Below are 24,022 nucleotides of genomic sequence, written 5' to 3' on the forward strand. Positions count from 1 at the left end.
GTTGTGGCTGAAAAACCATCCAAGACTGTTGGCGTTAAACAAGAGCTAAAAACCTCTCCAAGTGAGGAATCAGAAGTGGGAAACGAGAAGAAGAATGGGAAGTAAGGCCAAAGCTCAGTGCAGACAGACGTGAGGGAAGGAGGTCTCGAAGGCTGGCCGTCATCTCACCTTTCCACCTTCCTTTCTGGCAGGTTTTGTACAACATTCTCAGATTCTGACAAGTCGGGTATCTTCTATGCTTGTTAAAAAACTGGGCTTCCCTGGTGGCGCAGTGGTTGAGAGTCCGCCTGCCCGTTGCAGGGGACACGGGTTCGTGCCCCGGTCCGGGAAGATCCCACATGCCGCGGAGCGGCTGGGCCCGTGAGCCATGGCCGCTGAGCCTGTGCGTCTGGAGCCTGTGCTCCGCAGCGGGAGAGGCCACGACAGTGAGAGGCCCGCGTAAAAAAATATATATATCCATTTCCCCATCCTTTTCTTAGTTTTAAAAGTAGATGAGTAAATGTATTACAATCTTCTACAGAAAGAGACAAACTTGCCTTTTTATGTCCCTCTATTAGTATCTTAATGCAGCAGTCCCCAACTTTTTGGCACCAGGGACCAGTTTCACGGAAGATGACTTTTCCACAGACTGGGGGTGGAGGTGGGGGTCGGGGGTGTTCCAGGCAGTAATGCAAGCTATGGGGAGCACTGGGGGGCAGCAGATGAAGCTTCACTCGCTCGCCCGCCGCTCACCTCCTCCTATGTGGCCCGCCTCCTAACAGGCCACGGACCAGTACCGGTCCGCAGCCCGGGGGGGTTGGGGACCCCTGTCTTAATGGACTCAGTGGCCTTCAATAGAAAAAGAGATTGATTCCCCATACTGAGGTCATCTTTCAACAAATTAACTATATTGTTTACTTCAAACTCTTCAGCACTTGCTTCTCTTGTGAGACCACAGTGTTTCCATGAAGGTTTCTAATGATATTCTGATGTGGGATATGGGGCTTAGAATGTGGGTGAACCAGAGCAAGGAAACACGTAGCAACCCTCATGTTTATAGTTTAGTTGTTTCCGTAACACTTTTTCCAGTTGCTCTGTCTGTTCACGGAGGGCTGGGACTGGGTGACCTCCACGGAGCGTGGAACCACACCTGCTCAGAAAGCAAATCGAGCCATCTGCCCTGTCTGGTTCTCTTGTTTATCATCACAACTCTGCCTTCTGATGTGCTCGACTTACCAGAGAACCAGAGGGACGCTGGATCAAGCCCCAGAGTCTCACAACCGGGCACGTTCTGATCATGGAAATCCTGCTGCAAAACGCCCAGCACCAACTCCTCACTCATCACATACTTCATAAAGTTGTGGTCTTCTGACGGAAACCCAAAGTGCAGGTGGTAGGTTATTGTGCTGTTTTCACCACTGAAAGGCAAACCAAACAGAGACAGTTAAAAATATCAACAGAATCACACTGCAACTCAGGAAATTGATTTTAGGAAAAACATCTTTTTAGTTCTGCATTCCCTCCCAGGACAAAAGAGCGAAGAGTGTACTGCCCTAGAAGGCCCCTCATCAATGCATCCATCACACAAAGTTGAGGTGATCCTAACCTCCTCCTTCCACCTAGAACCCATCCCCTAGGAGTCCGCCAGGAGAGGCTATGCAGGGGAGATACTGACTCAGCTATTGTCAGCGAGGCTCCAAGAGCTGCCCAACACCAGGCTTTACCCCCGAGGCAGGCCAGGGAACCTCTTTTTTCCCTGTTCTCACACCACAGCCTCTCCCTGCCCCAACAAGTGCATGTCAGAGCTACTCAGTTTAACCGGTTCATTACTTAACCTACCAAATGTTCAAGGCAGGGCCCAAAGCTCCCTGCCATCGGCTGGATGCAGACTCCTAAACTCTCACAGATGGCCCTGGGTACCAGCAGCAAATCATACCTCCCTGGTTTGTCCCCAAAGTGAGAAACTTTTTCTGTCCCATTTCCACTTCCTAAGGTTTTGCAACTCTCAGTAAGGGGACCTAAGGAAAGGGAGTTTTCATCTTCTTAGAACATACTTTCCTCTTTCTAAAATAAAAATAATCATGAGGCTATCCTCAGCTAATCAACAGTCTATACAGCTTGTCCAATGCTACCTTAACATTTAGATTTCTCAACAGATCTCCTTTGGTTCAAGAAGGCCTAGATTTTGTTAAAAGGTCCAGATAAAGAGCCAGCAATAAAATATTTAAGAGTGGCCACATCCGAGACCCTCACCCGGGGGCAAGTTTGTGTTTTTGTTGTTGTTGTTGTTTTTAACATCTTTATTGGAGTATAATTGCTTTACCATGGTGTGTTAGTTTCTGCTTTATAACAAAGTGAATCAGCTGTACATATACATATATCCCCATATCTCCTCCCTCTTGCGTCTCCCTCCCAGCCTCCCTATCCCATCCCTCTAGGTGGTCACAAAGCACCTAGCAGATCTCCCTGTGCTATGCAGCTGCTTCCCGATAGCTATCTATTTTACATAAGGGCAAGTTTTGCAGACAAGCCAGTCCCAAGAGTGAATCAGTACACTGTCCCGGCCAACGACTGGCAAAGAGCTCCCTCTTGTGGCCAGAGGTCACATAGGCCAATACTTGTAGACTGATACGCTGACAGTTGAGTTTATAAACTCCACTACAGCCTAGAGGTTTGCCAAACCCTGAGGTTCATACAAATAACGCACACTCGGGACTCTAGAGAAATTCACAGTTTCAAGGATGCCTCTACAGACAGGTGAAAATATGCTTTCAAACTCTAGGCCAGCTACTCTGGTTTGCAGGTGCCACTGCTTGTTCCCTGTGCTTCACCCTCGAATTATAGCTAATGATGGTCAACATCTTGACACGCAGCCACCCTGCAGACCCACAGGCAAGGACTGGGGTTTGCTAACAGAAAGGACCAGAGGCTGACTTGCAGAAGACCAGGCCAGAAGCGGAATAAGAGGGTTGTGCTGCCTAACCTGGCCTGGCCAGCCCCTCCTAGTGCATCCAAGTCAGGCCACTGGAGGAACTGACATAAGGCTGAATTTTGAGGGGAGAGAAAGGATTTTTCAGGGAAGCAGAGAAGCCTGTGGGCTTTGCCTCAGCTGCCCACCACTACAGTGGGCCTAGAAGCTGATGAACCAAAGGACATTTTCCCAGGTTCCTGCTGGTGGGTCCAGGACTGAGGTGGGCTCCACCATGGATACAAGCCCATATGCCAGGGATTCAGCTGCTTCCTTCCTGCCCACATGCAGCAGCAGGCTTTGGAGGCAATGTGTTTGTTTCTCAGTTCGACACTGTTGAAACTGTCTGGACTTTAAAAAATGAAACAAAAATGTTTCCCAGCAGAATTTCTTTATCCGAAAATCCTAAAACCCTTGGGTTTTTCTTTCAAATAACTTTTCAAAATAGATTCTCTCACATTACTTTTCAGATTTTGTTTTACTCAGTTTTCTGATGGGTTTTTCTGTGTTTACCCCAATCCGTTATGCAATCCCACCTCCTCTAGACCCGTAATATGGGCTGGATTCTTGGTAAGACCCTTTAAGCTCTGAATATCCTTCCTCTCTCACCTCTGTCTTTGAATTGTAAGTTAGGGCAAGCGCACAGAGGAAAGCTGGGTCTGATTATGTATTTCTCCCTTTTCTATTGGAGTTTTAATACCAGTAATTTATGAATAAAATAGGCTAGGTCAAAAGTGTCACCATAAGGTAGCATGCACACTGGCGGTCCATAAAGAAGGAGAAATAGTGTTGTTGACAAGGCAACCTGCCACTGTGTTTTCAGACTCCAAATCCCTTTGGTCTTACCCCACTGTGCACCAGTGCTTCACGTGCTTCCCCTCCCAGGTTTGGGAAATTTATGGTTTGAGAGGAGGAATCTCAATGTAAAATTGCCTTTGATGGTCACATTCCAGGGATAGCTTAGGCACAGCAGGTAATAAAGCTTTGCCTTGCAAATCTTGTCCTAACAATATAAAAGGATAATCAAATGACTCTTCTACATACATACACACTTTTCCCTAAGTGTCTATAGACATATATAAAAACATTAGAGATTAGGAGGAAACTAAAAAGGAAACAATACGTATGCGTGCGTATATGTTACACATGGATAATACACAAAGTATATATGGTAAATACATGCACAGAAGAAATCACACAGACCAGTGATTGTTGTTCATTTTGTAGAAGGGATTGGAATTCACTGTGGAATTGATTGGCACATGAAGTGTCCAGGGGTAGTGGGGCAGGGGAAGGCAGGATGTGTACTTTTCCGGTAGCATGTATCTTTATTTTTTAATATTATACAAGGAGCATGAACTTGTATATGACTTGTGTTCCTCAAAAGCAAAAGCCAGTACATAATCCCAGCACTATCTGAGATCTATTTCTATTTCTACTCTTAGCTTATTTGAGCATCTGCTGGGAAACAGAAATGGTTTGTCTGGGCTTTTCCTCTATTCCCTGTTACTGGGTTGAGTCATATAATTTATCTGGGTTTCATTTTTTTCCTTTGTAAAATAAAGGCATTGAGCTAGTTGGCCTCCAAAGACCCTCCTGGCGCTGACACTATGGTTCTATCTTCCGTTGGTCTCCTCTGTGCTTTTGGATTAGGGAAGTCCTTTTTGGTAACTAGTGATGAGTGTCGATTTCCAGAGAGACACCAGCACATAATGCTCCACATTCTTACCTGAAGTCTATGATTTCAACTGAAGTAAAGTAACGGCTCAGAGCTGGTGATGAGCTGTACACATCTGTGATCTAAAACAAACAGGGCCAAATTAACAACCACACACATTACTGCCAGATCATACTGCATATCACCTGACAAAGCAAAACTACTCCTAAGCAAACTCTAGGGAGGAATTAACTTACCTAGAGGCTCTAGATGAAGAAATAAGAAGGGGTGGGCCCCTCACCAACCAAAATTCAAGTTAGCATTCATTTCAAGGGATCTCATTTGTAAGGATCAAGTGACCAGGCTGGGATTTTCAACATCTCATATGTTGCGCTGAGACCTGTGGCCTTCCTGGTCTGCAGCCTGAGCCCACACAGACACGAAGCGCCATGGGAAGGAGGGAACCCCCGCGGGGTTAGGAAGACTGCAAAACAGGCCACTCAGGGCCCCGTACATAACCGAACAAGGGCCTCTTCTCTCTTTTCTCCAGAGCTTCACTCCAAGGAGAAACAGCCACGCTGTTTCTAGATAATGGGACCAAGAAGGGGAACAGTTGCAAAGATACGGAGTTCTTATTTTATCCACGAAGTGCTGCAACCATAAAAAATAATGGCATCTGTGTTCCCAACTACCCAGGTTTCATGCCTTCACATTTTACCATATTTAGTTGAGCCCTTTACGTGAAGAAACCCAACACAGCTAAAGCTATTCCTACACACTATTCTGTTTTTCCTCCCTCCCTCCCCACTACTAACCACTGTCCTGAAGCTGGCATGTATCCTTTCCATGCATGTTTTTATAAACCTAACACTCCCCTGTGTAATCATAACTACATAAATTTAATGCACATTTTTATTCAAATAAAACATACCATATTCTACATAATCTTCTCTGACTTGCTTTTTTTCACTCAAAATCACATTGGAGGTTTACCCATAACGGTACATCTAGATGGAGGTCATTCAATGTGACTCCTAACTGCAGAGATTCCAGGAAATGACTGCCCGACCTCACCTCTTCCCCTACTGGTGGCCATGGGCTTTGTTTCCGATTTTCTCCTGCTACAAACTACACTGAGGTGATCCTGCTTGAACCTCTCTGAGCCTCTCTTATACAGGTAAGAGTTTCCCTGGGCCATATACCAAGAGATGGACTCGGGTCCAAGAGTTAGCACATCTCCACCTTAACTAAGTCTTTCTGAATTGCTCTCCATTTCACTCCCCTCCCAGCAATGTATAAATACTCTATTTCCCACAGCCTTGCCAGCATTTAATGTTACCAGATTTTTCCATTTTTGCCAATCTGATGAGTATAACATCGTGTTTTACATCGTTTTCACTGGCAATGTCTCGCTTTCTAGTGAGGTTGAGTATCTTTTGGTGTGTTTATTAACTCTGTGGGATTTCTCACCTTTGAATTGCCTATTAGGGCCCTGTCTTTCTCTTGGGTTGTCTTTTTCTTATCCAAACTGATTGGTGTTACATTCTGGACACTAGCTGTTCATTTTGTGTCATAAATATCTTCTCCCAGTCTTTGATTAGTCTTCTCGTCATGTTTCAGAGATGTGAATTCTCACCTATAGTACCCGAGAACTTGTGGCTGAATGTATTTACGTTGCATCTCTTTAAAATTTACTTTGAAGGTGAAATGCCTTGTTCTTAGCAGGCAGGAGGACGGTGCTGGGATCTGGGTACACCCCTCAGCATGGACCCAGCTCTGAGGCTGGAAGCAAGCCCACAGCCAGGCCTCTGAGAGCTCGGCCAGACCCACTCCTACTGGCCTAAAGCCTCAGCCCCGATGTTGTTCTAGAAATTCCACACCTGCGATTTCCCCCATGCTGAGCCTGGCACGCCCAGCAGCACCCATCACGGCTCGGTGCCTCACTGTTTTATCCAGCAGCAAGCAGCAAAACTACCCCGAAGGAAAACTTGCCCGCCTGTCTCCCACCCATTCCAAGCGGAATCTCATGGAGGCTGCATCCATATTTCACTCCCACTTAACTCACTGGTGACATTTCATTCTCTCCAAGGTAGAGCAGACGGGATTAGAGCACCTCCTCTAATCCTGTCACTATTGCTATGATCTGCATAAGAATCTCGACATAAGAGGCATTGCTATCTCTGCTATCTCTCCCTTTCTCACTGACCAAAAAAGAAAAAAATTCCAGGCATTCGGAGAGGTTACAAAACATGGCCCAGGCCACTCTGCTAGTACAGGATTCAATGCTAGATGTTATAGACACTAAGGCCAGCTTCCTCATGTTTTATCACACCACCCAGTGGAGATGAAGCAAGGAGGAAAGTGGATCCTTCTGAATATCAAGGAGGAAAGTAGCATTAAGTGTTAAGAACTTTGGGGGAAAACGACTGGGTCATCTTATAGTTTTTGAGCCCCAGAGAAGAGAATATTGCCAACAGGCTGACAATCATTTAGAAAATCCGGGAGGTTGGAAATTGGCTCTCCCAAGGGCTGCTCAGAAGGGCAGGGAAGAAGATGAGGATGCTACAGACAGAATTATTTTTCAAGAGCTGAAAATAATAATAATAACAACAATAATGCCACTCTCTTCCTTTAAGACTGAGCTTCTTATGTCAGGAATTATGTTTGTCCTTCCTTCTTTTTTCCCTCCCTCTCATCCTTCCTTTATTAATCCTTAGGGCCCTAATCACTGTGTTTTGCACATAGTAGGTACTCAGAAAAAATTTTAAGTTAAAATTTTATGTTAAGATATGGAGTGGTATACTAGATCACTTTCAGTGTGCACTCTAACATTCTTTTTGGTGGCATGGTGCCCTGCTATAATTAGGACATATTTACATATTTAGGAGCTGTTAACCACACTACCCACTTTGGGACCAAAAAAGTGAAAAGAGGGGCTCCTCACCCCTTGCTCTGGTGTCTCTCACACTATGCCTATGAGGCTGGGTACAAACTGAGCTCAGAGCCCAGTGAGCTGATCACCAGAGTCAGGCACAGTGGCTCATCAAAAACCAGCTTCCAAAAAAAAAAAAAAAAAAAAAACCAGCTTCCAATTATTTACAATAGCCAAGATATGGAAGCAAACTAAGAGTCCATCAACAGGTGAGTGGATAAAGAAGGTGTGGCATATATAGACAATGGAATACTACTCAGCCATAAAAAAGAATAAGATATTGCCATTTGCAGCAACACGGATGGACTTTGAGGGTATTATGCTAAGTGAAATAAGTCAGACAGAGAAAGACAAATACTGTAAGATAACAATTATATGTGGAACGTAAAAAATAAAACAAACTAGTGAATATAACAAAAAAGAAACAGACTCACAGATACAGAGAACAAACTAGTGATTACCACTGGGGAGAAGGAAGCAGGGAGAGGCAAGATGGGGGTAGGGGATTAAGAGGTACAAACTACTATGTATAAAATAAATAAGATAAAAGGATATATTGTACAGCACAGGGAATGTAGCCAATATTTTATAATAACTATAATTGGAGTGTGACCTTAAAAACTGTGAATCACTATGTTGTACACCTGAAACTTATAATACTGTATATCAACTATACGTCAACTTTTTTAAAAGCCACTTTTTAAAAGTTAAAAACAAAAACAAAAGAAAACAGCTTCCAGAGGAAGAGGGATGCCTTCCCTGCATCATCAGGGGGGGCCAACGCTAATTCTGCCACAAGCACGTGGGCTGAGCTATGACACCACAGAGCTAACGGGCTGGCTTAAGCAGAGTATCGGCCCCAACCCTAAGAGAAGGAAACTGGCAGTGAGTGAGATATGAGAGGGGCCAGGAAAACTGTTTAGAAAAGCAAGACAGTAAAGCAAAAGAGAGGGCACAGTGTTTCAATATCCACTCCCATTTACCTTCCATGTCCAGAAACTTCTGGAAACTGGCCTAAGTGGAAGAAAGGGGTTCTTGACCTGATAATTAGAGAGTAATATCTCTAAGTTCCTCATTTTTGTTCCTGAACATATGTGATTGGGAAGCCAGGGGCAGGAGTCATTTCAGCTCACTACACCTTATGTTTATCATCTGCAAATCAGATAATTCTTTTAAAAAATGTTTTACAAAGTTCTTTATACGCACCTCATATGCACCTGTGTGTATATAGGGAAAGTGCGGTGATTTCCGTTTATCAGAGCAGGAACAAGCTCAAAGAGGCCTGTGAACATGCCCCAGAGACCTGCCAGTCCCTGTTCCTCAGCCACTACACGTTGATGAGTTAAAAAAACACCTGCAGACTCTGCTCACGCCTGCTTCTGTGCAAAAGAGATACGGCTTTAAAGAGAGTGATTAATATCCAGTACCCTTTGACATAGAGTGTCCAGTCTGTAACAGGTGACACATGTGGATGCTGACTCACTTGGTTTCTGCTCCGCCAGTGCAAAACCCCTCAATCAAAAAAGCACCCAAGGGACTTCCCTAGTGGTCCAGTGGTTAAGACTCCGAGCTTCCACTGCAGGGGGTGTGGGTTCGATCCCCGGTAGGGGAACTAGGATCCTGCATGCCACGCGGCGTGGCCAAACAATTTAAAAAAAAAAAAAAAAAGGCAACCAAGAGGAAAGTAGCAACAGGCTATTCACTCAGCAACTTGCTCTGGAAGCAGGTGGCAGGAAAGGAGGAAAGGGGAACTGCAGATAAGATATAAACAAGGAAAAGAAGGAGGAAGAGAAACCTGGAATAATCCTCGCAAGGTACAAACTCCTGTGATCAAAGGGGCAATCAAACGGTATGCACCTGGCTGCCCAGAAACTGACTCTGGGGTGACCTAGATGGAATCAGATGGAAGCCAAATAAAGAGGGCTCACTCCATTCAAACTATCAATTGCAGGGAAGAGGGTAACAGACGGCAGGCTAGTCTTGCTTAGGTTTTCTTATCAAAAACTTTTCTGGGTCTGGCTGTGAACCACCCTGTCTTTGACAAGGTGACCAGGACTGCCCACCAACCCTCGTGGTCTGGCTGCAGAGCCCCCATAATGCACAGAGGCTCATTCTCCTGCATTTCCTCCTCCGTGAATGATGTCACCGTCCACCTAACCAGGAGCCTGGAGCCATGCTCTCCCTCAGACCCACATCCAACCAGCCATGAAGTCCTACTGAGGGAGAAGACCTCTGAAATCTCACTTGAACGTTAATTACTCCCCCTGACATTGCCCTAGTTCAAGGCTCTCTCATTTGTCACCCAAATTATTACAACACCTTCTAACTAAGCGCTCTACTTCCAGTGTTTTTCCATCATCACAGAGAACAACTAAAATCAGAAGCTGACCATGTCAGCCTGCAGATTAAAATCTTTCAGGGCCTCACCAAAGAACACAGAAACCTTCATGATCTGACCCGTCCCCTCCCGTTCAGCCTCACCTCTGCAAGTCTGCTACACAGTATGCAGGGGCCATAGCACACTGCTGGGCACGTCCTCTAGTGTTCCTGCTCTCTAATCTGGAACACCCTGACTTCATATTTCAAGATTCTTCCTGAGTGTCACCTCCTCCAGGAGGCCCTGCGTGCCTCCATCCCCACCTCCGTGGTTATATAAAACACACTGTACGTATCTCAGTGATGGAACATATCACACTGTTTATAACTATTTAATTGCTTCCTCTACTTGGACTGTGAGCTCCCATTGAGGGCACAGACTCTGTGACCCTGGCACCGGGCATGTTGTTGAGCACATCGCAGACCCTCAATGAAACTTCAGGTTGAATCAAGTGTAAGACCAGAATGAGAAACAGAACACTGTCCTCCAGGATGCATTTAGCTGGAGGCCAGAGCTCCTCCCTCTGGCTTTGCACTACAGAAAATCCATTTCTAAGCACCGGCTTCTGCCACTACCCAGACAAAGAATCCAAGCTTGAAGCTACTTACCGGCTAGCTCTAAGCCAACTGTTCTGGGAGAATTCATACTCTAATGCTAAGAACTCAGTAACAATGCATAAGGTATCTTACCCTTTTCGTGAGCAGGTCAGGCAATTTCTCTTCAGTAACACACTCCTCTGGAATCTTTAGCATGACCAAGAATGTTTTATTAGACGACAATTCAAGTATTTCATTTTCATCCTCATCGACATAGGTTACTAAAGAGAATGGGGGGGGTATAAAAAGTAAACACATGCATAAAATAATCAACTTATTTACTCCATTGGCTGCTATACTTAAAAAACAAACAACGAATATTCATCAAGGATAAAGCCTAGACACAGTAAGCAAGAATAAGCAGAAATGCTTTTCTCAGTAAGGCTGAATAAAGACAAGGACTCGCCTCTACCATGATATAAATTTTGTTGTTTTATCTGATGCCACGGGGGGCTCAGATTCCACTGAACACAGACTGGGAGGAAGGCGGTGGAACTGGGAAGAACATGATCTCCTTTGTTAAACTGACCCTGTAGCTTAGCTACATGCACAGGCGTCAAGGCAGACGCTGGAGACGTTCTGGAGGGGCCAAAAAGCAATGGGGGACAGGGGACAAGGAGCAGAGCAAGGAACTTTGCCGAATCCTCTTCGGTTCTGTACACATGCTGAGGACGTGACCATCACGGAGCAGAACAGCTTGGGGATTCAAATCTGAGAGCGTGAGCATGAAGTCATGGCTCTCCAGGATGTTCCACACGGGGATGTTGACACACTCTGTTTGCACTCAGAGCCCCAGGGCTCACGGGACTTACATTCCTGGGACAATAGTTGGCTGCTTGTGTTCTAAGGACCATGAGCTAATTGACTTTTTAAGTAGTTAGAGCCAAAGGGAACACACACAAAGTCAGAGCCAGTTCAAAGCTGGCATGCTGGCACTAATTATGCTCCCCTGGCTTCCTGCCGGGGTCACTCGGGGACAACCTCTCCGGCCCTGAGAAAGGCGTGGGTGACTGGAACCCGGTGTCTGCCGTGAATTATTTTCTGTAATCCCATGCCTCAAACCTAACATTATCAGCCTCTTTTACTGGACTCGGAAAAGGCCACAGTGGCATCAGTTCTGGGTTTATGATGGAAGTAAGAGTCCTGGTCCTTATTCCCTGAGGGAAGTCTTAAGTGCGAGGCATGAGGAGCAAGGGAATGTGCAGAAGAATGAACAGAGCAGGCTGGAGGCTGACAGCCTTAGCAAGTCCACCGCAATGTTGGCCCCTGGCTGGAATCTGGAACTTGGATTTCCGGAGTGTTCCCACGTTTCCTGGTAAGAGTGGCTGGCTCTGCCTCAACTGTTTGCAGAAACAGTGTGGCTTGTGCCGAGTCTCTCCTTTCCTTCTGGGAGTCTGGAGTTTTGGTAGGTACCGGGCAGAGCCTGCCTACGCGACCAACTCCAATAAAAACTGAATCTCGAATGAGCTTCCCTGGTGGACAACATTTCACACGTGTTGTCACAACTCATTGCTGGAGGAATTAAGTGCACTCTGTGTGACTGCACTGGGCAAAGACTCTTGGAAGCTTGCACCTGGTTGTCTCCATATTTTCCTTTATATCCTTTAGCTGTAATAAATCAGTCATCTTTATGACTATATGCTGAGTCCTATGAGTCTTACCAGCAAATCACTGAATCTGGGGGTGATCTTGGGGATCCCAACACAGGGAATTATCCCTGCATCCTTATTTGTTGTAAGTCATCATGTTATTTTTGTCTGAGAATAAAAGTTATGCCCTCAAAGCAGAAAACTTGCAAAGTATAGGAAATTGTAGCAAAGCAAGAAAAAAATTACTAATAATTCTTTCAACCAAAGGTCCCCCCCATATTTTATATTATATATTTGAGGTCTTAATGAGAAGGTAATTTGTATACTGCTTTTTGTTGTCATAATTTCTTATCTGTCTTGATTCTTTTGTTGCTGTTTACATATCAAAAGCCATTCCCCACATGTTTAAAATTCCTTGCAAAGATTATTTAATGGCTGCACTAATGTTCTAAAACCATTTAGTGTTTTTATCTTTCCAATTTGTAAATGCTGCTGCAATGGGTATCTTTTTTTTGTGTGTGTGGTACGCAGGCCTCTCACTGTTGTGGCCTCTCCTGTTGCGGAGCACAGGCTCCGGACGCACAGGCTCAGTGGCCATGGCTCACGGGTCCAGCCACTCCGCAGCATGTGGGATCTTCCCGGACTGGGGCACGAACCCTTGTCCCCTGCATCGGCAGGTGGATTCTCAACCACTGCGTCACCAGGGAAGCCCTGCAATGGGTATCTTTGAGCTCTACACCCACCACCTACATTTGCAGAGTAGATATCATTACCTCAGAAAGGAATAAGGATGTCAGAGAATGGATACGGGAGTCACAGAACTGCTGAACTCAAGGGCACTAAGAAATGCCAGGTTTGCCATTGTATATTCTTGCCTCCTTTGCCACAGACTAACTGACCATGAGTGCATGGGTTTACTTCTGTGCTCTCTATCCTGTTCTGTTGATCTGCATCTCTGTTTTTGTGCCAGTACCATACTGTTTTGATGACTGTAGCTTTGAAGTATAGTCTGAAGTCAGGGAGCCTGATTCCTCCAGCTCTGTTTCTCTTTCCCAAGATTGTTGTAGCTATTCAGGGTTTTTTGTGTTTCCATACAAATTTTAAGATATTTTTGTTCTAGTTCTGTGAAAAATGTCATTGGTAATTTGATAGGAATTGCAGTGAATCTGTAGATTGCCTTGGGTAGTATGGTCATTTTGACAATATTGATTCTTCCAATCCAAGAACGCAGCATAACTTTCCATCTGTTTGTGACTTACTTGATTTCTTTCATCAGTGTCTTAGAGTTTTCATAGTACAGGTCTTTTGCCTTCTTAGGTAGGTTATTCCTAGGTATTTTATTCTTTTTGATGAGATGGTAAATGAGATTGTTTTCTTAATTTCTCTTTCTGATCTTTCATTGTTAGTGTATAGGAAAGCAAGAGATTTCTGCGTATTAATTTTGTATCCTGCAACTTTACCAAATTCATTGATGAGATCCAGTAGTTTTCTGGTAGTGTCTTTAAGATTTTCTATGTATAGTATCGTGTCATCTGCAAACAGTGACAGTTTTACTTCTTTTCCAATTTGGATCCCTTTTATTAAGAAATGCCAAGTTCAGGACTTCCCTGGTAGTCCAGTGGTTAAGGCTCTGTGCTCCCAATGCAGGGGGCCCAGGTTCAATGCCTCATCAGGGAACTAGGTCCCACATGCATGCCGCAACTAAGGAGCTTGCCAGCCTCAACTAAAGAGCCTGCATGCCACAGCTAAGGAGCCAGCACAACCAAAATAAATAAATAAATAAATGATAATTTTTTTAAAAAAAAAAGGAAGAAAGAAATGCCAAGTTCAAAAAGAGGTCTCCAATAATAGCTCTAATGACATATACTTAACTTGTATTATCTGAATGAATCTGTACACGACCTGGCTAAATAGTTGTGCTTGTTAAAATAACAACAACAGAAAAAAAAAAAAAAAAATAGGCTTACCCAGTCAGCAGAATTTTTATGTTTTTAATGGAATTTAACCTAGTCAGTATTTCCATGTAGAGAAAATGTCTTTAAAAAATTGTAGTACATACACAAAGGACACTGGAGGCACATAAAAACAGCTCCTAGGCAGGAACATAAGAAATGAGGCTGGAGAGGTAGGCCTTAAATGCCAGCTGTCTTCAAGAGATAATGGAGGTTGTTAAATGCCTCCCAGGAAGGAGATGAGAGTAAATCTGCTGGTGACAGATGGGATGAAATGGAACTGGGGGAGATTGGAGGCAGAGAGGCCACTGGACAAGAATGGGAGAGACAGATTTTGATTGACAGCAGTGGGAAGAGGAAGGAAGGAAGGGAGGGAGAAGAAAGACCAGGATGGTGGAAACAGAGCTGGCTGTAAAGGCAGCCAGACTTAGTTTGAATTCCAGCTCAGTTAGTCATTAGCCATGTTACTTGAGCAAGTCACTTAAATCTCTGAAGCAGTTTCCTCAACAGAAATGCCTACACTGTAGGTGACGGTAAAGATAAGAACCACCATATATAAAGTATACAGCACAGAGCCTTGCAGTAGGCAGGTAGTCAATGTTGAAAGTTTCTATCAAGACACTACCAAGGGGGCTTCCCTGGTGGCGCAGTCGTTGAGAGTCCACCCCAGTCTGGGAAGATCCCACATGCCGTGGAGCGGCTGGGCCCGTGAGCCATGGCCGCTGAGCCTGCACGTCCGGAGCCTGTGCTCCACAATGGGAGAGGCCACAACAGTGAGAGGCCCACGTACTGCAAAAAAAAAAAAAAGACACTACCAAGGAAGGATTGATAAGACCTGGTCATTATCTAGCTATAGGAAAGAAGAAGAAATCAAAAATGTTCCAAAGTATCAAGCCTAGGTAACAGGAAGAATAACAGCTACTGTATTAAGCATTATGCACAGATACCCTGCTATGCACTTGTAGTTTTTACCTCATGTAATCCTCAAATCAACCCTATTAATTAAATATTAACGTTTTTATTTTAAAATGAAGACATCGAGGCTTAGAAAAAAATGCATAATTTGCTTAGGTCAGTCAATTGAGCTAGTAAGTAGGAGGGTCAAGGTACATTTATAGACACAGATTCAGAAATCATTTATATTTTACAAATGTGGAAACTGAGGCCAAGAGCGTTGAAGAATTTGCCTAAAGTTACACAATTGGATGATATAAACCTGGCCTCAGGACTCACCATGAAACTATAAAAGGTGAGCTCAGTGGAGAAGGGGATACACATGACTAGTAGTTTCACATGGATAATGATAAAGATGATGACAGTTATTTCCAGGTAGAGAACTACAGCAAAGTGCATGACTAAAACTCAGGAAAAGTGTTCCAGGGGGCACCTCCGAGAGGGGATGGCTGCTGGCTTGGGAGTAAATGAGCTTCTCAAGGAAAAGAATGAAGAATGAGAAAAGTGAGAAGGCTGAAGACATGCTTCCTGCAATCGCAACATGGAGCCAAAGGCAGAGATAAAGTCCTGAAGTCCAGAGTTCTGAAGGCCTGGAAGAGTGCAATACAGTGGACAGAGCTGAAGGCTGCAAACAGGGCAGGGGAAGGGAGAAAGGCCACGGGGTTTTATGATCAGACGCTTGCTGCTGGCCTTTGGAAGAACAATTTAGGACCAATGGATACAGTGGTTTAGGAGTGAGCAGGAGATAAGATCCAAATACACACCTCTCTTTCTAGAAGTTTGCCAGTGAAAAATGAGGGAGAGAGAAATATATGAATGAAGTAGCAAGATGCTGATGGAAGATTGCTCTGAAGGAGAGACTATGTGAGCACATTTGAAAAGACCCAAGAGGATGCTTAGAAAGAAAGGGCACTATCTGAACGTCCACGGGTCAGAAGAAGCTGGAGAGGATTCTATGGAGAGCACAGGTGAAGAGGTCAGTCTTGGGAAGGCAGGAGAACATATGAGATGTGAGGGAAAGAGAAGCAGGTGAAAATGCAAAGAAATTTCAAGATACTGGGCTTGCTGTCTGCCTAGGATTTTCCCATGAGTCACCCTATACCAGGGAGCAACCTGTGCAACTTGCTTGTCTGCCAGGAACATGTGATGTCATAAGATGTGATTCTTATTCCCAACTCAAGGCAAAACAAACCCATCCAATACAGCATCACGTAGGAAGTCCCTGCTTGCATCTCAGTACCAGAGCCTCCCCTACTCATAGAGAAGCCTGTATGGTAAGAGAGCTGGGGGACATCACATAAGGGTTCCTAGACTGTTAAAACTGGTCACCTTTAAATCATATTTCTAAGCATCCACCTACTTGTCGCAGTTTGGTTTCTGTAACATTTAAAACATTTTGCCCAAACCAAGCAAAGGTTTCACCAGTTAAGGCATTCCTAGGGTCTCTCTCACTGTTCAGACAAATTAGTAAAGAAAGCAGAATCCTTGAGGATGCTTATCTGATTCTCCAAATTATCCAGACAGGAAATGACTTTGAGAGAGAGGAAAACATTTTTTTTTCCTTTACCCTTCACACCAAGGAATTTATAATTCCTTAAGGAGAAAGAGAAAATCCATTAATACTTTTTTCCTAAAGAGCTGGGACAAAACCAGGCCTCTAGATTTAATGGGAAGGATTCCCTGAGCTCTGCCCGCGCCCCTCCGCCAACCCCAAATTGTCCATTTTAAGGTTTCATTGTCTCTTGTGAGCCTGGTGGAGTGCTAGCCTCTCCTCCATACTGTGGACACAGCCCAGGCTCAACGCCTTAAGCCGAGCCGTGATCCTGAATTTGCCATCATTTCAGTGGCGTACCACGGGCAGAGTCAGGGGAGAGCCCACTCCAGGTGCAGGCAAGAAGGGGTGCACGGTCTGTAGAGAATTAATAATAATAAACCTGACCACAGGTTGGTCTGCTTGTATTATCACCACATCATGGCCATTCCTATCAATGTCAGTGACAAGCTACAGCTCCCCGGTGGGCACCTCCTTCTGGGTACCCTATTGGCCCCTCCCCAAATTGGATATCTTTCCGTACTGGGATGTATTTAGTGTCCCCTGTACGATATACCTAATAGTCTGGATTTCTTTCTCCCCTACCCACATATCGCCACTCCCACATTCACTAACGAATGCACAGCCTTCGAATCTCCCACCTGCTCTTTTTCCAGACAGCAGCATTTTCTATACAGCGCCCAGAAGTTCTACCAATACTCATTTCATATCAAGGGGCTTGACAATTGGACAATGGCTGATTTTTGCAGACTGTCATCCCAGAAGTGCCTGCGGAGCTGCTCTGGGTGAGGCTGGGACTGTCATGGAGGGAGTCCTGCTCCTGTCCCTGCTCCTTTTTACCCATTACACCCGCCACTGCCTACTATGACCCTCCCCACAAGCCCAAACTCTTGAAAGTTGAGATGCCAAGTAAAATAAAAGTATTTCCCTGATTTAAAAAAAGTAAAAGTTTGAAAATCTCTCTATGGCATTAACATACTTTAAACACAATTTTATAACCAAATTGAAAACAAAGTTTGCACCGCACGTGTTAAAAAACTCTTCCCTGAATCCCATCCTGTGAACTCTCACGTCCCCCTGAGAAACTGTGGAGGGAAATGGAATCCCTTCTTCTGCAGGTTGCTCTTCATGATTTGAAGAGGTCAAATGACTTTCTGAGAATGAAAATGGAAGACAGCTCTTGGATCTTGAGCTTTTTTTTTTTTTTTTTTGGCCACTCGGCTTGCAGGATCTTAGTTCCCCAACCAGGGATCGAACCCGTGCCCTCTGCAGTGGAAGCATGGAGTCTTAACCAGTGGACTGCCAGGGAAATCCCTGGGTCTTGAGCTTTAGAATCCTAAATATCAAACCAACCAAATCTGTGGCATCATCCTTTGTTATAGGCCCCAGATGCCAGCAGATGGTTCAGCCTACTTTTAGGACAGCACTGGCTGGTTGTGATAGGACAAGGCTGTGTGACTCAATTTCAGTTTCAATATCCACATGTGAGAGATGACGAGGGAGTATCAACCTTCATACCAAAGCTATTGTCCTCAGTGTGATGAGGGAGGGGCAGCTCCTCTTATCAACTTCTCCCTACCTCGGGACCAGCCTCTGGCCTCAAAGGCACAGCCATTCCACCTCAACACTGCCTTAATTAACTAAGCAAACATAGTGCCTGCCTGGGAAGCTCACACGCTAGAGGTCGGCACACCTCATCAGAGTTTTCCTATTTCTTCAGGTACTATAAAACTTTGAGACAGGAGATGAAAGGGCTGGGACAAGGAGGAACAGGCGGTGAATGACAAATGCAGTTCCTTAGGAGAATTCCCAGGGCCCCCTCTGGAGAAACTCAGGGGCTGCCATTCTTGCTCTCATCCTGTAACTTGGTTTGCTACGGAGAGTCCAGCTCAACCCTTATCTTGTGGTGACCAGATCACCCTCACAAGTATCCCAGTTCCAGAAGAGCCCCCCCTCACACCCCTGTACCCTACAATCATCCACACATAGAAATGAAAGCACTTTTCTTCTTTCCTATTTTGAAATTGAAATATTGCCCACTGGGGGGGCGTATAGTTATGCATCATAAAAACCTTAATACTGATAATCATAAAAAAATTAGCAACTACCTAAAAGGTTTTAAAAAGATGTGGAAGAGTACATCACGCAGTCATAAAAAAAAATGTTCACAAATAATTTTTAATGAATTGGCAAAATGATCTCAATGTAACATTAAAATCCTGAAGGTAAGCCGCAGGATGATAAAAAACAATCTGATTGCAAATTATTTTTAAAATGCAAGTAAGAAAAAGACTAGAGAAAAATATAACAAAATATTAATAATGTAGATGGGCTTTATGGGTAACTGAACATGTACTATGTTCATATTCATAATAAAAAATAAAATGACATAATGCATGTAAAATATATATTTAGCAGCATGTGAGTTTTGGTTTTGTACCACATACAACACATATATAACAGTGATTTCTAAAATAAGTTAAAATAATGACAGCTTACAGATACATGGTTCTATAAAGTTTTTTAAATGCTTCCAAATACATTATTCATCATTTTACCATTACAATAATATACTAGGTATATCAGATAAAGTTATCGTTATACAATAATTACCTTTTTACAATAATTATCTTTACTAAACAAATTACTTTTAAAACTTTTCAAACACACATGGGTAAGATACAATAAAACGTTGTGTTTATGGAAATTAAAAATTTAAGAAATCTTCAACATCCAATGGGTAGAGTTTAAAGTAAAACAATGACCCCCATACTTTTTCCAGAGTTTATAAAACAAACAAAAAAGAAAATAAAAAAGAAAAGCAAAAGTGATGTATATCTCCCATCTGTACAACCTATCGCAAACCAGTTTTAAATTCATATTATAAACGATGAAGTAGCAGTGAGTACGTCTTTGATTTCAGCATTTAAATCATAAGCATTACATGAGTTCTCAAAATGCATCAATTTAGTCATGTTTAAATCCTCTTACCTCCAGTCAGACATAAGCTTATGATGATGACGATAACGAAACCTAGGAAAAGAGAGGCGAGGACCATCCACAGTTTGCACTTTCCAACCAAGTTCTTATTACAGGAGTTCCAAGGGCTTTCCTTGTCAGCCTGGAAGTCAGAGGGAGACTTAGAGGCAGTCATTTGGTTTCAACAAACATTTTTTAATACTCACTATGGGCCAGTGACACAGAAATGAAGGCAGCAGGATCCTGACCTCAAGGGGCTCCACCCTACAGAGTCAAGTTTACAGAACGACAGAATGGAACCTCACAAAGAAGTTAGCAAGAAAATGCTGTGGGGACTCTGAGGTGGGAAGGACAGGGAGGATTTTGAAGGAGGGACAGAGAAAGGCATTCCAAACCCAGGAAAGAATATCCTCCGTGTCGACTCATAATGAAATTGGCCAAGAGATGCATCTGATAGGAATGTGGGTTTCAGAGGCAGGTAATGAGAGTTAAGATTAGAGGCAGTGAAAGGCTGAAGCATATCTGAGAGGGTCTTGAATGCTGCCAGAGCAGTTTGGACTTAAATTGGCGTGTACTCATTGAAGGTTTTTGGCACACAAAAGCTGAGTAGAAGATTAAGAGAATGATGTATAGTTTAGACCAAGAAAAAGCTAACAACATTCTGCTGGGGGCCAGACTCTATGTAATAAGGGCCTGGAAAGGGAATGAAAGGGAGGTCAAGGATGGGAGAGATACCAGAAAATAAGCTGCAATGTGTGTAGTGAGGCAGAAGGTGGGGTTAAAGTGAATAATTTCAACCGCTCTGGTCTACTGAACTCCAACACCGTTTCACTTCATCTGAACAGCCCTGCAAGGGAGGTATTAACCCATTTCAAAGATGCAGTTGGGAGAGATTAGCCAGGACTAAACCCTGCTGCGTGACACCGCCCCACTCACTCGCTCTCCCATTGGTCTACAGCGTCCCCCAGGCACTGTGTGGGGCTCCAGGTTATGAGTGCGCCCGGCCACCTCCATTCTCAGTACTGCCATCTGCCCCAAAAGGTCCCATTCCTCTCCTCCTACTTCCTACATGGAGACCATGGGAAACAATGGAATATGATGCGGAAAAAATGTGTTTCTGTATCAGGATCCCAATCCCAGCTATACCACTTAAAGGCAGGGTGACTACCAGCAAACTCCTTACTGAAACTCACCAGCCCCAAGGTCCTCACCTGTAAAACACATAAGTAATAAATCTAGCTCACGGAGCTGTTATAAAAACTAGAGATCACGCACATGAAGCACTTGCTAAACAAGGGTAGAGTGGAGGTCACACTTCGGAGCCCCTGAGCGCACTTGACACTGGCTCTCAACAAGCGGGAGCCAGTGGTTACATGGAGTATTCACCTGCCTCACCAAGAGGCAGCAGGTACTTCCTGAATCCATGCCTCGTTAACTTTCTCTCCTGTCATGATTTTAGTGGCAGCCATCAGAAAAGGAAACTGTCCACGTAAGGACTACAGTTTAATCTTTCTCAATGAGAGTGTCCAAGCCTGCATATCAGAATCACGTGAAGGGGAATTTAAACAACAAGCACCTAGGCCCTACCTGGACCCAGGGGATCAGATTGCAGGGAAGGTGGGAGCAGCCCCAGTTTGTCAATGTAGACTTCCCAAGGTAAATCAGCTGCTTTACGAGAGGTGGACCCCTGGTCTGGAGCCTCCCTGCTCTTCAGGAACCTGGTCAAATCTCTCCTTTCGTGGAGGCCTCCCTACCAGCCTACCCGTGGAGAGATCTCCCAGTACACACAGCTCATCTGCCGCTGCCAATGCCTGCCTTGTCTGGTTTCAGGTCCCAATATAAACAGATACTGGCCGTATCTTCTAGGGAAAGTGAAACCACATAGAAGGAAGGGTGGCTCTTAAAATTCCCTACTCTTATATCCCATACCTCTGCCTCACACAAGTAACAGGCTCTTAATAAATGTGTGTTGCTTAGTTATAGTGGGCGCCCAAAATTTTGAGAATGCACTTTGAGAAGTTCTAGAGTAGAGGTCACACTTTGGAGCCCCTGCCTGCACTGGCCCTTCGGGTGGGGTATGAGGGGTGCAGTAAAGGCCCCGTCAATATCTGGACAGAGGGAAACCGTCTTGAGGTAAGTGGGTGTGGAGTCCAGGGATGGCACCACTGCCCACCCCTACCCACAGACTGAGCATTGCTCCAAGGTCACCAAAGCTACAGGCTCAACAAGGCACACAGGAGAGAGGAGTCCCAGTACAAGAAGCCTTGAACTTCTCAGGGGACAGAAACATATCTTCCTATTTACAGAGCTCCTGAGACACATGCCATTTTCAGTCCTTGTACAAGACACAGCAGGAACCATAATTAGTGCAAAATGAGCCCATGAATGAGGGTCAAGGCACCTCTTTGGCCCTTTGTGCCTTCACCTATGCTATCCCTTAGAGACCACAAACTAGGACGCTGGTGGTGTGAGACCAATATTCTGACTCCCTGGGGGAACTCAGCTCAGAATTACATAGCTTTCCTCTGTAGGAAATGCCTCTTCCTGAACAGCCCATCACTGCCACCCTACAGGCTGGCCCCCTTCTCCTGCCATCAGCCCAAAGGCAGAGACCACTATCCTTTGCATGACTAATCTTCACATATTTTAAGTCATGGTAAAATGGTCTGTCAGCCACACCCAACCCATCAACAGAGTACAGTGCTTCTCAGCGGTCTGCACACTAGAATCTACACAGGAATTCTATTTTTTCGAAGGGCCCCCGGGAGAGTCCACTCTGCCTTGAGAGAGCCTCTGATCCAGCAGATGCGTGCTACCCATGCACACTGGGCCATGAAAACACAATGTCTCCTTCACTGCCTTCTTTAGCATTTCTTGCCCAAATTCTAGGTCATGAAGAGAGGCCATAGGCAGGTTCTTCTCCAGAGTGGCTTCTGAAGATTTTTGCAAACTGCATCTTACACTCTATGATTGCAGTATATGGCCCAAGAATTTCTGTGACTTTCCTCTGACTATTCCCCCAGATATATTCACATCCCTCTTCAAATAAGGTCCAAATACATGACATAAGGTCCTGAAACAATGGCAGGACTACATATCTCTTGGATACAAAAAGCTTTTCTTCTCTTTGGCTCAATTAGGAAAAGGTATTATATAGATGGGGGAAAATTTTCTTAGCACACAGTAAAATCTATACTTGGTACTCTTCATTGTGGGATTTAATCCACTTGCTGACTCAAGCACGAAAGAGTTGATTCTTGTCCTAAATTCTGAACAACACATGTCAATGGGCTAATTTTTAGCTAGCCCATTCATATATGTATTGCCTGCCTCAAAACTACCCATGGATTATTATTGTTATTATTAAAATGATGCTGCCATCCCTTAAAATGCCTCTGGGGACTTCTACCTGAAAACTGAGGTCAGAGTCCATGAAATGAGCCATAAAAGAAAAGTAGTCTTACTCAATTATCCCTAATGCCTTTTCCAGTTTTTTTTTTTTTTTTTTTTTTTTGCGGTATGCGGGCCTCTCACTGTTGTGGCCTCTCCCATTGCGGAGCACAGGCTCCGGATGCACAGGCTCAGCGGCCATGGCTCACGGGCCCAGCCGCTCCGCGGCATGTGGGATCTTCCCGGACCGGGGCACGAACCCGTGTCCCCTGCATCGGCAGGCGGATTCTCATCCACTGCGCCACCAGGGAAGCCCCCTTTTCCAGTTTTTACCCAACTATATTGCCATGTTTACAGTGATGGCAGGCAAAGTGAAGTTCAATGGCTTACAATCCTTTTCCCTCAAGGCCTAAACCCAAATTAAGAAACAGAAAGTTCTTTCTACTGCCTTTGAATACCCTCCCAGATTAGCCCTTCCAATAGGAAGATACCCATGATATGGGATGTCTTCTTCCCGATGATCCCCGAACTGTTCCCTGCTCCTCTCGCATCTACCCATCCGCTCACATCTCCCTCATCCTGCCAGATACGCTACTCAATTCCTCATATTTCACCTACGTTCCATAACTTACAGAAATTAGTAATAATATATAACAGGCAATTATCCATAAATAAATATAAGTTATATATAATTATATTTATATATTCAAGTTATGTACATATATATAGACATATAAAATAAATAAACAAAAGCAGCATAGGTTTGAAAAACAGTCTGAGTTCAATCTCAGAGCCAGCACTGGGTGAACTTGAGTATTTTGGTAACTACTCTGAGTCTCAAGTTCTTCACTCAGTTTCTTCTTCTGTCAAATCAGAATGCCACCCTCTTCCTCTGAAGTTTCTTGTGCTCATTAAATGCATTTATGTAGCAGAAGTGTTTGGCACATGATAGGTACAAAACATATGTTTAATAAAAACACATGGACTTAATGCTGCATTTCAAAATTCGAAATCTTAACATACAGTTTAAAGAGACCTACACACAAAAGACTTAAGAGTCTGGATCTTGTGCTTGTGGCTACATTAGTTGACTTTTC

The 24,022-nt window shown here is 44.3% G+C and overlaps 1 protein-coding gene across 3 annotated transcripts in view; it reads right to left on the reverse strand.

Moving 5' to 3' along the window:
• The window catches only part of C5H3orf52 (chromosome 5 C3orf52 homolog), a 31,961-nt gene that overhangs the window by 4,372 nt on the left and 3,567 nt on the right, over positions 1-24,022 (reverse strand). For all 3 annotated transcript variants that reach the window (XM_067035357.1, XM_059064921.2, XM_067035358.1), the window contains exons 2-5: positions 19,548-19,677; positions 10,603-10,730; positions 4,677-4,747; positions 1,216-1,397 (exon numbers count right to left, since the gene is read on the reverse strand). In XM_067035357.1, the coding sequence (XP_066891458.1) occupies positions 1,216-1,397; positions 4,677-4,747; positions 10,603-10,730; positions 19,548-19,677 (511 nt within the window). The remainder of the gene's footprint in view (positions 1-1,215; positions 1,398-4,676; positions 4,748-10,602; positions 10,731-19,547; positions 19,678-24,022) is intronic.

Source organism: Kogia breviceps, chromosome 5 (genome assembly GCF_026419965.1).
Source record: "Kogia breviceps isolate mKogBre1 chromosome 5, mKogBre1 haplotype 1, whole genome shotgun sequence".
Lineage (NCBI taxonomy): Eukaryota > Metazoa > Chordata > Mammalia > Artiodactyla > Physeteridae > Kogia > Kogia breviceps.